At 41.3% G+C, this 17298-nt stretch overlaps 1 protein-coding gene across 1 annotated transcript in view; it reads left to right on the top strand.

The window, feature by feature from the left end:
• Window positions 1-16511, top strand: part of stil (STIL centriolar assembly protein) — an 82755-nt gene extending 66244 nt beyond the window's left edge. The window contains exons 15-17 of the mRNA XM_085982879.1: window positions 1578-1794; window positions 8315-8565; window positions 14114-16511. Of these exons, the coding sequence (XP_085839005.1) occupies window positions 1578-1794; window positions 8315-8565; window positions 14114-14900 (1255 nt within the window). The 3' untranslated portion in view covers window positions 14901-16511. The remainder of the gene's footprint in view (window positions 1-1577; window positions 1795-8314; window positions 8566-14113) is intronic.
• The last annotated feature ends 787 nt before the right edge of the window (window positions 16512-17298 follow it).

Here is a 17298-nt window from a genome sequence, read left to right as displayed (position 1 = left end):
ATAAATGACCAAATAGATAGGGAAACCATTAAAATTGGGAAGGAGGATGAAAGAAAGCCCATTCAGAAATGAAGCCTTGCCTGAGTATCGCAGTGCAGTCATTCCAGTTGGATTTATCATAGTCATAACGGCACAGAAGGAAGCCGTTCGGCCCATCGAGTCCGTGCCAGCTCTCTGTAGAGCAATCCAGTCAGTCTCATTCCCCCGCTCTATCCCCGTAGCCCTGCAAGTTTATAATCCTCAAGTGCCTATCCAGTCTCCCCTTGAAAACATTGAGTGTCTTTGTTTCCGACACTTTCGTCGGCAACGAGTTCCAGATCCTCACCACTCGTTACGCAATTACTTTTTCCCTCACATTCCCCCTGTATCTCTTGCCCAAAACCTTAAATCTTGTACCATCAACTATTCAGGTGAATTTGATTTTAAAATGATACCTCTTTAACCTGGGATGGTATTTAAGGTGTTATAAAATATGTGACATAGTCTGATGTAACTATTTCCTTCATCCACCACAAAGGTAAGTATTCTTCATTGTGTACCTCTTACAGTCGTGTTCATTGCTCAATTGTAATTCAAGAATTCTTACATAGGCCATCAGGACCAGACTGGATTTGTCTGTAGTCTTGTGCTGACTATTACATTATTTGGCAATTAGATGCTTGGAGAGAGAAGGGAAAAAGGGGGCAAATGGAACAGCTTATTTGGCCCAGTAGCCTGTTCAGAATCTTAAATGCTGATATCCTCAACAACTGAGGCTCCTGACTGTGCTTTGTTGTTGCCTTTGGACACTGAAAAGATGTTTGGCAGGGTGGACCAGAAACTGCAGTATGTGCCAATGAAATGTTTGCCCTTTCTTCCATCATTGGAATTCTTTGGGGGGTTTTCCACTTGTGTCCAATGTTGGGGTTGGTGTTAACTACAAGGTGCTTGTGTGCTCCACTCCTATCCTGATTGTTGGAAAACTGTAGAAGTAACAATTAGATCCTGTCCCGATGTGACGGTAACTGTTGCAAAAGGCTCGAAGCACCAAGATTAATTTTGTTTGTTGTCCTACACTGCTCTGATGCTCTCATTGCACACTCTAGAGGTTTACAAATTTTTAAATAACTGAATAGTGATGCCATCACAATCATTAAGTTATGGATGCCCAAAATGCGTGGCCATTTGATCTTTTTTGGGGAAAATGCTGAAATTAGTGAAGTTGCAGAGGCCATACTTTGGGACATTGTGAAATGACCATAAATTAGCAAAAAAATTATTTAAATTTAACTTTTTAAAAAATGTACAACCAGTTTATGGCAAATATTATACATACAGTAACTTTAACACCGGGGAAGACTATTTTGCCCTTGCCTGTGCTGAACTCTGGCGCCTCAGATAATTTCCAATGATGGGTAAATGGGGTTTACCTTGTCTGTTCATTTTTATCATGATTGAACACCTCTACTTCCCTCATGCGAGCATATAATCTTACCACTGTGTGGCAGCATTTTGGAGGTGACCTTGCTTGTTTTCACTTTTTGTATGCAAATAAAAGTACGTTGACTAATAGAACTTTTAATTTGTTTGCCATTTAGCTGTACAACTGAATGTACAAAAAACTGCTGGGACCTTCATGTCACTTTTCAGAGTCCGGTGCTTGGAGAGAGTGCAAGTACATACCTGAAGAGTAGCCCATCAGATGTACCACATCATGTGGGTAATAAAGAAATGGAAAAAAATGAGGAACATATCACAGAATCACATAGTAACCCTCCATTACAAAATGAGCAGAAGTTTTACCAGAATTTAATGGTGAGTGTTCAGTTAGATTTTAATAACCACATTTCTATGCTGTATTCTAAGACAATTTGTTTATGGAATATGTGGATTTTTTTCCTCCACATTTTCTTTCCTTTCTCTTCGAAAGTCATTCATTTCTGCTGGAAATTCTAAAAATGCCAGTAGCCAAGTTAGTTACCCAATACCTAATCTTTGTGTGAGCAAAGACAGCATGTGCCAGGTGGTTATCCAACTCTGAGCCTGAGCCTGATCCTGTCCTTGCCCAAAGCCCACAGGTACTTTCCAGCAGTAGTCATGTTATCATTCAGGAGTGGGAACCCTGGCTTTGTGTTCTTTCCTTCCCCTCCCTAGTCCAGGACATTGAAACCAATTGTAACACCTCAACTGTTGTACCAGCTGAGATATGTTTAACACAGCACAGACTGAAGATTAAATCTGCAACCTTCTGGTCTGTGTGATTTAGTACTATACCAGGTCATACCTTTTATCAGGGATGTCTAACCTATTGGAGCAGGGGGTTGGATACACATGCCACAACTAGCAAGTGAGCCACAAATGATTGCACACGTGCCCTTTCTACACAAAAATGCAAGCTCCTATACACCAAAAAAAAAACAAAGCTCTTTCTCTCTTGTTTTACCCCCCACCCCCATTCAGACCAAAAAACTACAAGGCCTCCCATACATAAAATTGCAAATCTTACAGAAATTGTCTGGTTGCCTGTACCTTGCTCATCTTTTTGCTCTCCCTGGCCTTGTCTGGGCTTCAGTCATTCTTCACTGTCCTTCTACCTTGCTTGGTTTGCTCAACCACTATTTGCTGTCCTTCACTGTGATGATCAGTTCTGATTGGTGTGTGGATTCAGTTGACCCCCCCCGCACCATAATCTACTCACATTTACAACATTGCAATATTCAATTAAACAGTGTACATTCCATTCTTCCTCTATCAGCAGTGATGATGACTGGTTAGTCCTTGCTTTGTGCAATATTAGAAGCCTTTCATTCATTGTTTGGAGTCCAGTGATGTGCAGTTAGGTTGAACAGGTAAAGTGTGGGAGGCTGTCTCTGAACATTAATGATTGGTTCCTGATTTTTTTTTTGTAGTCTCTTAATCTATGGCTGACTGCTGTACACCGTGCTGGATAGCCAAATTCCAGGACTGGGCAGGTCTTGGCTTTGTATAGTGTGAGGAGAGTTCTGGGGTTGACTCTCTGTTTGTTTCGACAAAGGACTGACGATTGGCCCATGCTGGCTGATGCCCTGACATTGATGTTGTGGATATGCAATGTCCAAGTAATATTCCTCTGGAAAGTTATGCCTTGGAACTTCTTTTTGACAGGCCCCCAATCCTCGTGTCCTGTTCCTTGCGCATGCTTCTTTTGGAGAATAGCACACACTTTGGTTTTCATGGGTTTAATCATCCGGGCATTTCTGGAGCTATTTGAAGCTATTTTCAAATTCATATAGGATACCCAAATGGCGTTGTCATCAGCAAACTGAGCAAATCACAATTCTTTGGGTGTTGGAAAGTAATTGACATAAATGAGGAACAAGAGTGAGCTGATAATTGAGCTCTGGGAATTTCCTGCCATTGAGCAAACCTGGTGGAGATTGCTGTTTCCATTCTGACACCAATTATGTGCTGTGCCAAGAAATTTGATATCCATTGAATCAGCTGGGATGTTGAGGTGGTATATAGTAGCCCATTGTGCTAAACATTGTCAAAAGCATTTTCCATGGTCAGAAACACTGCCAATGTACACTCTTGTTAAAGACTCGGGGGATATGCTCTGAGAGTTGTAGCAAGTTGTCACTGGTGATGCTTCCTCTCCTGACTCCTGTTTGGCCTGAGTTGAAAAAGTAAATGCTTTTGAGGTGATGTTGTAGGCAGGGTATGTGATGACTCCCTCCAGCAGCTTTCCTAGGTAGCTCAACAGACTGATTGACTGGTAATTTCTGGGATCCATAGATTCATAGAAATTTACAGCACAGAAGGCAGTCATTCGGCCCATCGTGTTTGCACTGGCCGCAAAAGCTATCCAGTCTAATCCCACTTTCCAGCTCTTGGTCTGTAGCCTTGTAGGTTAAGGCATTTCAAGTGCATATCCAAGTACTTTTTAAATGCAATGAAGGTTTCTGCCTCTACCACCCTTTCAGGCAGTGAGTTCCAGACCCTCACCACCCTCTGGGTGAAATAATTTCTCAACTCCCTCTCATCTGTCTACCAATTACTTTAAATCTATGCCCCCCTGGTTATTGACCTCTCTGCTAAGGGAAATAGGTCCTTCCTATCCATTCACTCTAGGTCCCTCAATTTTGTATACCTCCGCCTCCTCTGCCCCAAACAAAACAGCCCCAGCCTATCCAATCTTTCCTCATAGCTAAAATTCTCCAGTCCTGGCAACATCCTTGTAAATCTCCTCTGTACCCTCTCAAGTGCAGTCACATCCTTCCTGTAATGTGGTGACCAGAACTGTATGCAACACACTAGCTGTGGCCTAACTACTGTTTTATACAGTTCGAGCATAGCCTCCCTGCGCTTGTATTCTATGCCTTGGCTAATAAAGGAAAGTATACCATATGCCTTCTTAACCACCTTATCTACTTGTGGTGCTACCTTCAGGGATCTGTGGACATGCACTCCAAGGTCCCTCTGTTCCTCTACACTACTCAGTATCTTATCATTTATTGTGTATTGCCTTATGTTGTTAACCCTCCCCAAATCTTTGTAGACTATTGTGACCACAGCTGATTTTCAGCATTTCAAGACGTAGCTCAACTTGAAGATACCGGTTGTCACAGCTATCATTTTGTTTTGTGCCTCGCTAAGCATACATTTGATGATGCCATCCTCTCCTGGGGCTTTCTCTCACGTGCTCTTTCGCGTCAGCTGGAGTTCAGCAGCAGTAATTGACTGCGCCAAGGCAGTTGCTTGACATATTGGTGTATTCTGTTGTCCATTACTTGCAGGGACTTTGCTGAGGTTGAACAGTTCTGATTTTGCATGGATGTAATAGTCCACTTCCTTTCCTCAGCTACTGTCAAATTTGTTGTGCTTTCTTTGAGTCTATCTCTGCACAGTAACTCTAATGCAGTGTCAAGGTGTCTTTTTTTTTCTGATTCTGCCCTGCAGGTCTGACCCCAAAATATCTTCAATCTTTTGGAGATTAGATCCCACTGCTTATTGGCAATGGCTCTGAGGAGTTGTCAGATTTTAGTCTGCAGGCAGTTAATTGATGCCTTAGTCTCCCTGAGCCGTGTTTTGATAAACTCCTCCGTTTTTTAAGCATCCTAGTGAATGGGTATCGCAGCAGCTTGCCAGTCAGCTCCTAAGTTGTCGGGGTGGGGTGTTCGCAGATTGAATGGATGATTTTCCTTTGTTAGAAGCAGCTTGAAAAAAGCCAAGGTGGTTTTTTTGTCCCAGTGTAGTGTTCAAGACAGCTGCAGTCGGGCAGAGAGGTTCAGTGCGAACATAGCTGGCAGAAGGTCACTCCTTGCATCTTCCCCGACCCTTGGGTCTGAGCACTTGATGGCTGCAATTGGTGTTACAATGGCGAGGCCAATCACATCATGGGAATTGAGTCTGCTCCTGTGATGAGTGGACTCTGGGTTTCAAGATGCTGTAGCCCAGATCATCAGTTGTTTACAGTAGCTCTTTGCCTGCAGCATTGATTGACCACCTGTCCCACGTGGGCTGTTGTGCATTGAAGTGCTCAGGATGAACGTGTTGTTTACAAATCTGGAAGTTCTTCTGAATAGGTCCTGTGGTGAAGTCCTTGATGTACAGTTGACAGACACAACACTTAGTGATGCTCCTCATTCCAGGTAAGCTTTAGCTGCTACACACACTCCAGTTCACAGGGAGTGCCAGAGATATTAATTTAATTATATTCCAGGCAGCAGCGTAGGAGGAGGGCTGCTCCACCTCTTTTCCTATCCGACCTTTGCAATGCTTTATTACAATAAGCTGGATTGGTGTTTGCTGGAGAGATGAGTCTTGTTTATTTACGCTATGAGCATGCTGCTTTTCTGTAGAGTCCTCAATAGATCTCCCTTGTCCCGGATGCCTTTAATATTTAAATGTAAAATGTTGATATGGGGAATCTGGCAGCATGTTATTTTGATGTAGCTGATTTCTTGCAGTCATTAGTGGTCTCTATTGAGGCTCTCAAGTATCTTACAGCATTGCTTGATGAGTGTCTGCATACTCTTCGTGTTGTCATCATATGGCTTGATAGCACCATCTAGGAAAGTGAGCAAGTTTGAGTCCAGATTAGCAGAAATTGGTTTTGAAGAATCCAGTTTGTTTCTCGCATGTAAGTCACACTTGCTGATGCTTATGGTACTATTCACGGTACTTTAACAAGATACTGCAATTGGTCTCTGATGCACCCACCTTCATATAAGCCTTTTCAAGTTTCTTGTTGGCTAGATTGGCCCTCTGGATTTTTGTGGTTTCCTCAAAGTAAGGGTGTTTTTGATCACATGCTAGGTTGGGTCCATCACAGTTGGTGCGGGTGGGATTGTGCTTTGGCCAAGAGCACTGGGATGTTGTGTGACTCCTTCCATGCCACACATATTTTGTGCTGTTCTTGCACTCCGCTGGTCTATGGCCGAATCCCTGATGCTTGAAACAGTGAGTAGCCACAGCTGGAATGTGGGCCTCCTTCACTTTGTCGTTGAAGTAATAACTGAAGCCACTTTCCATCAGTTTCTTTGTCGCTTCAAGCTCCGATCTTTAAACCTCTCCAGCCTGGTTGGTAAAGGCTGATTCTTGATTGCTGAAAAAAAAAGCTGCTCCCTCATTGGTCAAAATCCACCAACCGGGGAGTAGCCTCTTTATTTCACTAGATCCTGGAAGATTAAAGAAAGACTGAGGATAAAAGTTATTGATGTGCAGAAAGAAGGAAGGAACTCCAGTCAGATTTAAAAACCCAGTCGAGGTACGCACATGTATAATGTCCACATAGCAAGGATCTGAAGGGTAATTGGCACCGTGCATCTGCAATCCGACAAGGAGTCGGAAATTTTCAAAGGAGGAGTGAATGGGGGGGCGGGTATCCTGGAATTATTTCAATTTCCTCCCACTTTTTGATTTTCATTGCCACTCGTAACCCAAAAGTTTGCACTTTTAAAATGCTAGTTTTTACCTTGACCTCAGTGATCAGCAGAACGTGTGTTCTCCCACATCTAGGTTAGAGATGTCCCACTCTATTCAGTAAGTAATTATACGCATGGGTAACCTGGTTTCTGGAAGGTGAATTCTGACATGATCAGATATTCATTTTAGGAAGAGTCATGCTGTTGCACTTTTATTAATTATTTAAAGTGCGAATTAGTATTCGAAGGATTACAGACCTGTGAGGCATTATTCTGGCTTTTTTGGAAATTCAAAGTTATGGCATTAGGATATAAAGTTAAATTTTTCATACACATAGGCCCGGATTTTCCGGGTCCTATGACCACGTATACTGTGCATATGCGGTCGTAAGTGCCCTGCAAGTTCCGGGTTTCTGCATGCGCATGCGTGGAAACCCGGAACTTGCGACTTATCAAGTTTCAGCTTGACAGATCTTACGAATCCGAAGGAAATGGGCATTTGCTAGCGGAGAGTTGTACTATTTGTCCAACTACTGCCCAGTGAATGCCCACGAAACTCTTATGCCTGATAAAAGCAGACTTAAGGACTTCTTTTACCAGCATGAAGGTTTAAATAAATCTTAAAATAATTTTTTAAAAATCATTTAAACATTCAAAAACCTTTAAAATTAGTTTAGGTTATTTTTGGCCCCTTTAAAAATGTTAAATTTATTTTTCAAAAAAATGTAATTTTTGTTTTAAATGTTTAATTAAATTGTATTTTAATTTTTAACGTGATTTATTTTTATCTAAGTGGGGTGAAAGTGGTTTTTATGGGGATGATTCTTATGTTTATGGGATTCCGTACGTAAATGGAATCCCCATAAGCATAATGGGAATCCCCCTTTGTCATTGGTTGGGCTGGCCCACGTGATCCCAGGGACGCTTGTGAACCGCATGCGTCCCTGGGCCACGTGGGCCTTTACGCAGGGGTACGCCTGCAGGTCCAGGACCGCAAGAGTCCGAGTACACGGAGGCACCAGATAGGTGCATACTTTTCTTGCGGATCGATGGCATTCGCCCGCGGAAAGCCTCCGACTGCAATTTCCACCCCATAGTTATGCAACTAAGGTAATTAGAAAGTAGGCCTTTGATATAATTCAAATCATAAATTCTATCTGTATTGGCTGAACTCTGTGCCAGAATCATAGATTTACATGAAACTTGGAGAGTACTTTTATTGTATTAAAAGGGGAAATAATACACAAGGATGTAAATTGGGTTGCTTATTTCAGCACCTTTTCCCCTAGCTAAAAGGTCTGCATGGGTAAAGCATTATAACATGGTACGAAGCAATTAGTGTAGAAATTACCACAAGTGTACATACAATTTGTAAAAATACTAACACGGTATGATTAGCAGATATGAATGAATGTTTACTTTTCTAAAAGGGCCAGGTGAACCAACTATTAGAATCTTCTCCTGCAAAAGAAAACCAGGGAACAGAGAATAAAGGTGCTAAATCAGAAGCTTCTGTGCAGGTTACTGGCAGTAGGAACAAACACTCTGAACACCAGACCTGTCGGAAGGATGAAAACGATGTGCTGAGTGCAACCATGAAACAGCTGAAGAAAATGGGAGTGAAAATTGATCTGGAATCTTCCAATATGACCAAGACCAAAAGCAAAGTTGAAAATGCAAGGTATTGACAAACTAATGTGACATTGAGGAAATCTATATGTATAAAAATCACTTCTTGCTGTTTTTTCAAATCTTTTTAGATAATATGGTCTCTCACCAAGGTAAGCACCACACAGCTGTCCATTTAGAGAAACTTTCAATAGCAACAGTAATTAGCACGTAATTGACTTCAGAATTTTCCTATTTAAGCCACTTCCCATCAGGGAACAGTAGCCTAAAGGAAAGGCCAGGTTAGCAGGTAAACATCACAGCCATGCTCTCAACCCCAGCTTATCCACAAGGAATGCATTAGGAGATCATTTAGAACAATTTGTTTGTGTGAAGTCAAAGATAACTTTAGAACCTAGGTCTTTTTTCAGTTTATTCTCGGGATGTGTGATGCGCTGGTATGGCTGCATTTATCACCCATCTCTAGTTGGCCTAAGAAGGTGGTGGTTGGCTGCTGCCTGAAACCACTACACTCCTGGTGATCATCATGATGTTAGGTAGGGAATTCCAGAATTTTGACCAATAATGAAGGAGAAACTATGGCCTGGAATTTGCGGTGGGTAATAACAGCGAATGAACAGTGTTCGCTGTCACTGCCCCTTTGAAACTGACTGCAACTTCAGGATTTAGTGCATGAGCATACTAATGCGGAAATCCTGAAGTTGTGGTCAGTCATTCACTGCTCCGACACTGGCTGCACTGTGGCCCCCTCCCATAGCCAACAATCTGTGTAATCAGGGAAATCGATTAAACTGACAAACTTTGGCTTTTCTGCAGTAATATCACTGTTAAATACCCCATTAAAAGTTGGACCTTTTTGGATTAGGTGTAACTGGGGTTTTAACTGAACAAGTATTCAATTCAGGATGGTGTTAAACTTGGTGATCATGTTACCATGACATTACTGCACTTGTCCTTCTTGGTGGTAAAAGTTACAGCACTGAGGTGCTATCAAAGTAAGCTTTGCAAGTTGCTGCAGTGAATCCTGTAAATAGTACATACTGAAGACACAATGCACTGGTGGTGGAGGGAATGAATATCGAGTCCAATGGCAGTGGCACCATTCAAGTGGACTGATCTGTCCTCGCTGCTATAAAGCTTTTTGAGTGTTGTTTTGGCTTATCCATCCAGACAATGGCAAGTATTCATCACATACCTGACTTGAGCCATGTAGATGTTGGAAAAGCTTTGAGAGGTGAGGAGGGTTCGGCACTTAGCGCATTATACCCATACATTTGTAGCCGCAGTGTTCATATGGCTGTTGCTTTTAAGTTTCTGTTTAATGGTGATCCCCAAGATGTTATGGTTGGAGACTTGGCGATGGTGGTGCAACTGAAGGAAATGGAAAGGTGATTGCATACAAACATACGAATTAGGAGCAGGAGTAGGCCACTCGGCCCTTCGAGCCTGCTCCGCCATTCAGTAAGATCATGGCTGATCCAATTACTCCACATTCCTGCCTACCCCCGATAATTTTTCACCCCCTTGCTTGCTTACCAAGAATCTATCTAACTCTGCCTTAAAAATATTCAAAGACTCTGCTTCCACCGCCCTCTGAAGAAGAGAGTCCCAAAGACTCATGACCCTCTGAGAAACGATTTCTCATCTCTGTCTTAAATGGGTGACCCCTTATTTTTAAACAGTGACCCCTAGTTCTAGATTCTCCCACAAGAGGAAACATCCTCTCTGCATCCACCCTGTCCAGACCCCTCAGGATCTTATGTTTCAATCAAGTCACGTCTTACTCTTCTAAACTCCAGCAGGTACAAGCCTAGCCTGTCCAACCTTTCCTCATAAGACAACCTGCCCATTCCAGGTATTAGTCTAGTAAACCTTCCCTGAACTGCTTCCAACGCATTTATATCCTTCCTTAAATAAGGAGACCAATACTGTACACAGTACTCCAGATGTGGTCGCACCGGTGCTCTGTATAACTGAAGCTTAACCGCCCTACTTTTGTATTCAATTCCCCTCGCAATAAACGATAACATTCTGTTAGCTTTCCTAACTACTTGCTGTACCTGCATAGTAACCTTTTGCGATTCATGCACTAGGACACCCAGATCCCTCTGCATCCCAGAGCTCTGCAATCTCACCATTTAGATAATATGCTTTTTTATTCTTCCTACCAAATGCCTTCTGGAAATCTAATTACAGTACATCCACCGGTTCCCCTTTATCCACAGCACATGTTACTTCCTCAAAGAACTCCAATAAATTGGTTAAACCTGATTTCCCTTGCACAAAATCATGTTGACTCTGCCTGATTACTTTGAACTTTTCTAAGTGCCCTGCTATAACGTCTTTAATAATAGCTTCTAACATCTTCCCTATGACGGATGTTAAGCTAACTGGCCTGTAGTTTCCTGCTTTCTGTCTCCCTCCCTTTTTGAATAAAGGAGTTACATTTGCTATTTTCCAATCTAATGGAACCTTCCCCGAATCTAGGGAATTTTGGAAAATTAAAACCAATGCATCAACTATCTCACTAGCTACTTCTTTTAAGACCCTAGGATGAAGTCCATCAGGACCCAGGGACTTGTCAGCCTGCAGCTCCAACAATTTGCTCAGTACCACTTCCCTGGTGATTATCCCTCCCTTCCATTTCCTGATTTACAGCTATTTCTGGGATGTTACTTGTATCCTCTATAGTGAAGACCGATGCAAAATACCTGTTCAATTCAATTGCCATCTCATTTTCCATTATTAATTCCCCAGACTCACTTTTTATAGGACCAACGCTCACTTTGTTGTTTGTTTTTCTTTTTTAAATATCTATAGAAACTCTTACTATCTGTTTTTATATTTCTAGCTAGCTTTCTCTCGTACTCTAATTTTTCTCTCCTTATTAATCTTTTAGTCATTCTTTGCTGTTTTTTATATTCTGTGCAATCTTTTGACCTGGCACCCATCTTTGCGCAATTATATGCTTTTTCTTTAAGTTTAATACTATCTTTAACTTTTTTAGTTAACCACGGATGGTGGGTCCTCCCTTGGAATTTTTCTTTCTTGTTGGAATGTATATATTCTGTGTACAGTAGGCTCTTGTTTAAACGGCACTTTATCATCCGGAATACTTTAATAACTGGCAAAATAGATATATCTCAATACAAAACAACACCTCAATAACCGGTAATCTTGCCGATTCTACCATACATTTAATGGAACATTCTGTAGGTGAGTACCCAATTATACAGTACATTTCTTGATTTTTTTATTTTTGTTTGCGTTAAAAATTGCCTTGGTAGGTATACCTCCTGGTTATCCAGAATTTTGCATCAACTGGCACCATCCTGGTCCCATAGGTGCCGGATAAGAGTTTACTGTATTTTGAAATATCCCCTTAAATGTCTGTCACTGCAACTCGATTGACCTATCCCTTAACCTAATTTGCCGGTTCACTTTAGCTAGCTCTGCTTTCATGCCCTCATAATTGCCCTTATTTAAGTTTAAAATACTAGTCTTGGACCCACTCTTCTCAAACTGAATGTAAAATTCAATCATATTATGATCGCTGCCACCTAGGGGCGCCTTCACTATGAGGTCATTAATTAATCCTATCTCGTTGCACAATACCAGGTCTAGTATAGCCTGCTCTCTGGTTGGCTCCAGAACGTGCTGTTGTAAGAAACTATCCCGAAAACATTCCATGAACTCCTCGTCTATGCTACCTTTGCCCATCTGATTTTTTCCAGTCTATATGCAGATTAAAATCCCCCATTTTTATTGCTGTACCCTTCTGACAAGCTCCCATTATTTCTTCATTTATACTCCATCCTACCATGTGGTTACTGCTAGGGGCCTGTACACCACTCCCACAAGTGACTTCTTGCCTTTATTATTTCTCATCTCTACCCAAACTGCATCTACATCCTGGTTTCCTGAACTTGGGTCATCCCTCTCTATTGTGCTAATGCCATCATTAATTAACAGAGCCACCCCTCCACCTTTTCCCACCTTCCTGTCCTTCCTAAATGTCATGTACCCTTCAATATTCAGGTCTCAATCTATGTCATCCTGCAGCCATGTTTCTGTAATGGCTATCAGATCATATTTATTTATTTCTATTTGCGCTATCAGTTCATCTGTTTTGTTTCGAATGCTGCGTCCATTCAGATGCAGAGCCTTTAGTTTTGTCCTTTTTATTATTTTTGTAACCTCTAGCCTTATCTGTTGATTGACTCTTAGATTTGTACTCTCTATCCCTTCCTGTCACGGTCTGTTTATCATTTCCCATATTAATACCTTTCTCTCTTGCCTTGTCGCTAATCTTTGAATTACCACATCTTCCCAAATTTGATTCCATGCCCCCAATATTTAGTTTAAAGCCCTCTCTACTGCGCTAGTTCTACGACTCGCCAGAACACTGGTCCCTGCACGGTTCAGGTGAAGACCGTCCCAATGATACAGATCCCACTTTCCCCAGTACTGGTGCCAGTGCCCCAGGAATTGAAACCCATTTCTCCCACACCAGTCTTTGAGCCATGCATTCATCGCTCTAATTTTATTTGCCCTATGCCAATTTGCTCGTGGCTCGGGTAATAATGCAGACATTATTACCCTTGAGGTTCTGCTTTTTAATTTAGCCCCTAGCTGCTCATACTCTCTCAGCAGAACTTCTTTCCTAGTTCTACCTATGTCATTGGTACCTACATGGACCACGACCCCTTTTTTGGCTTTCTGGTTAGAAATGGGTATTGCCTGTGCTTATGTAGCACAGACTCCACCTACCACTTGTCAGCCCAAGCCTGGCTGTTATCTGGGTCCTGTTGTAGACTGGCATGGGCTACTTCATTATCAGAGGACTTGTGCATGGAGCTTAACACTAAATAGTCAACGTACAGCCCCAGTCCTGACACTGATTGGGCTGAGGAACTCTGCAGTGATGGCTTAGGCTATGATGATTTGCCTCCAAAACCATGACAATCTTCCCGTGTGTCAAGTATGACTCCAGTCATTGGAAGATCTCCCCTTGACCTCCATTGGTCGTCTTGTTTTACTGAACTGCCTGTAAATGAAATACCTGCTAAGAATATGATGCTTAAAAAAAACAATCTGCTGGTTGTTAGCAAAACTTTTAATCCTGTAGCCTACTAGTGTGTTACCTTGTCTTGGTTCACTTGGTAACTTTCTAATCTGTGGGTTGAGTTGTATGTTCAAACCCCGACACCAGCACTTGTTCATAATTCAGGCTGATACTCAGTTTAGTGGTGATGGAGTGCTGAATATCAGAGGTCCTTCAGATTCCATCTGCCTGTTCAGATGGACTATTCAAAAGAGCAGCGAGTTTTCTCTTCTGACAAACATTCCTTCCTCAACCAATATCGCAGATTAACTGTTTCTGGGATGTTGCTGGTGCAGAATAGATTTTGCATTTGCTTACATAATGGTCGCTCAGAGCTTTACAGTTTCAATGATGTAATAAGGCATCACGTCTCTAGTAAAGGAATATTTCTAGTTAATATACATGAAATATTAATGTAACAGGAAAAAAAATTCTAAAATACATTATGTAATTATAGTGTTTGTATGGATTTGTAACTTTTTTTTCTTGTTTTTAGCACATTGGCTCTCATAAACCCTGAAGCAGTTATCCCAAGGTTGAACTACATGTCCTTTGTCAATGTTGGCACAAGTGGATTTGGAGCTGGTGCAGTTGACCTCAGCATGGAGGCCAATGCTATAGCTCTGAAGTACCTGGATGATGCTCAGCTCTCCCAGATGTGTCTCGGCAGACGTAATGGTAACTGTGAATCAACATCCCTAAATAGTCTGCTAGAATTGAGCACAGACAGAAGCATGGTAGGTCTGAGCCTGATTTCACCCAATAACATGTCGTTTGCCACACGCAATTATATGAGGAGATATGGACTCGTGGAGGATGCCCATAGCAGTGAAGAGGAGGAAGATTTGTCACATACTACCGTACAGACCATCAAGTCTGATTCAGAAAGTCTTTCCTTTAGAAAAGAAAGATCTGAAAGAGTGATTGAAAGACAAGTCCAGGTTAAGAACTACTGTGCCTCAGATTCTCTCTCCAAGACGGATGGGAACACTCTAAGAAACATTACTAATAAAGTTACTCCTTCAAAACCACAGAATATGGTTAGTCAGGGTCAAGACTGTCAGCAGATTCTAAAGAATCCAAAGCCCAAAATTAAGATGCTTGCTGAAGAAATCTGCTACACCCAACACTCTGAAAAGGAAAATGGAATTGAAAGAATTCAGAACTTTTCGAAGAAATTAACACCAAATGCTCCTGAGAAACAAAAGTTTACAGAAAGCAGTGATACAATGGGTAACATTCTGGATGTAAATCGGCTCCGACAACTACCTAAACTGTTTTAGCTAACTGGACTGTCTGTAACTCTGATCTAAAAGCCCAGACATTACCCAATATATATATATATAAAGCTATTTTGTAAGCACCAGTACCATATTTTGTGTACAAAAATGCTCAAGTTTACTATTCTAATGTATTACTGTGTAGGTCAGTTTAAATAATATTCAACATTTAGTTCAGGGTTGCAAATGTACAATGATATCACAGGTTATCAACTGTCTGGTAACTACAATACAAATGAGAGTCCTTTGTAAATATTCTATACAGCTGATGCTATAACTTGTTCATATAAATTATGGATATTTTGTTCACTTGGTGGAAACTTGTGTAGTATGACTATCTTGGGATTATAATCAGTGGGTAAATGTAAATATGTAATTACGTGTAGCTTTATACTGGCTCCAGCCAGTGGCGAGCAACCAACTGCAACAATCAAATGGAAGACTGGTAGCTCATCGTTGGAATCGAGCTTGTTTGCTTGGTAGCTGCTACTAATCACACACTCCTAATAGCCACCTTTGTTCTACATTGATGTTTGTGGTCTTGCCACCAGTGGAGAACAAACTGAGAAGTGATTAGTCTCCTTTTTGAGGTGAAGGCTTCCAAAATTCAAACAAAGAAAGACTAGGGAAATTTCATTTCCATATCTCATTCCTTTCTCTCAGTACTTTCAAAGATTAGTTTTCAGACATTTCTGGATTGCAAGCTAGAAATTCCTATGTAGGAAACTGGTGTGAAGTATCAAAGATGGAAGTGCATGCTAATGTAATTACAGGAAACTTTCTGGTATCCGGCACTGACTGGACCGAGCTGGTGCCGTACCATCAAAACTGCTGTAGAAACCAGCGCTAATGTTAAAACATACGGAGCTTTTGAGCTCCGTGTGAATTAACAAACCCTGTTGCTTAGCAACAGCTTCAAAACAGTCAGCCGCAGCTTAAAAGCGTCTCTGTAGCTAAGCAACAGCTTCAGCTAGACCTTGCAGAGCCTGACTGGAAAAAAAAAGCAACGAGAAGTAAAATAAACTTATAGGAAACGGCTCCTGAATTTTGCCAGTAGATAAAGCTTTCCGGCCATTTAACCTCCGGTTAAACGAAAGTTTCCTGTAAAGTGTTATTCCATGAAGGAAAGGGTTTCATCCGTTGTTAGCTGGGCTGTGAATGGAGTTTGTTGCAAGTAGATAAGAGTTCATGGCTTGGGGAGAGGGGTTGGGGGGAGAGTAGGAAAATTGATGCCAGCGAATAAAATAGGCATTAATGGAGCGATGGAGAAGATTGTGGTTGTTGACTATCCAATCTTCCTGACAAAGTATTTGTGCTCCCCTCCACTAATTCAAATTGGCCAGTGATTGTATTCTTGACATTTTTGACTGCAATCTTGTAACTAATCTAAAGTTTACAGAAATTCAGGGATATTAAAGTGTCTTTTTTACATTCCTGTGTGAGGTGTTTATCAATGTTTCCTTTTGCGGTTCAGTGTGCTTTTGGTCAATTTGTCATTATACAGAGACATGAGATTAATTCTCACTCTTCTGTGGCTTTTGCACAATTATTTTTGTTAATTATTCAATCACTGGATTTTTGTGAACAGTTTATAAATAAAATGCTTGCACAATTTCTGCATGTAGTTAATTGGTCTATATTAAGGTTGTTCTCCACTACCTAAATCTATAATAATGCTCACTATTTCCTAATGCATTTTGTTTGTAGTTGAACTTTGCTACATTCATTTTTGACTAGCCTAATAGATGTCTTTTTTAAGTGTGATCTATTGAGTTTTTATAAGTTGCTATTTTAGCAGAGGCATGTGTTGAGTTTTATTTGTGCAATAAGCATTTGGTAAACAGAATTTACCGAAGTTGAAGACTAAACCAAATGTGTCCGCTGTGACTCAGTTAGTAGCACCCTCGCCTCTGAATCAGAGGGTTGTGGATTCAAGTCTCATACCAGAGACTTGAGCGTGAAATTTTGGCTGGCGCTCCAGTGCAGTACTGGGGGAATGCTGCATTCGCGTCGGGCCTCTCTGGTGGAAGTAGAAGAACCCATGGCACTGTTTTGAAGAAGAGAGTTCTACCCATTGTCCTGTCCAACATTTATACCTCAACCAACATCACTTTTTTTTAATTATCTGGTCATTATCACATTGTTGTTAGTGGGACCTTGCTGTGTGCAAATTAGCTGCTGCATTTCCTACATGACAACAGTGACTACACTTCAAAAGTACTTTATTGGCCATAAAGCACTTTGGATGTCCTGAGGTTGCGAAAGGCACTATATAAATAAGTCTTTTTCTTTCAGATAAGACTTTAAATTAGACCCATTCGGTTTGCTTAGGTGGATGTAAAGAAATCCCACGGCACTATTCAGAGTGGGAAATTCTTCCAGTACCTTCACTGACAATCCT

This window comes from Somniosus microcephalus, chromosome 3 (genome assembly GCF_052327205.1).
Source record: "Somniosus microcephalus isolate GS21.2 chromosome 3, FLI_Smic_1.0, whole genome shotgun sequence".
Lineage (NCBI taxonomy): Eukaryota > Metazoa > Chordata > Chondrichthyes > Squaliformes > Somniosidae > Somniosus > Somniosus microcephalus.
Note: the sequence above shows the minus strand (reverse complement) of the source record. Positions and strands in the feature narration are given on the sequence as shown.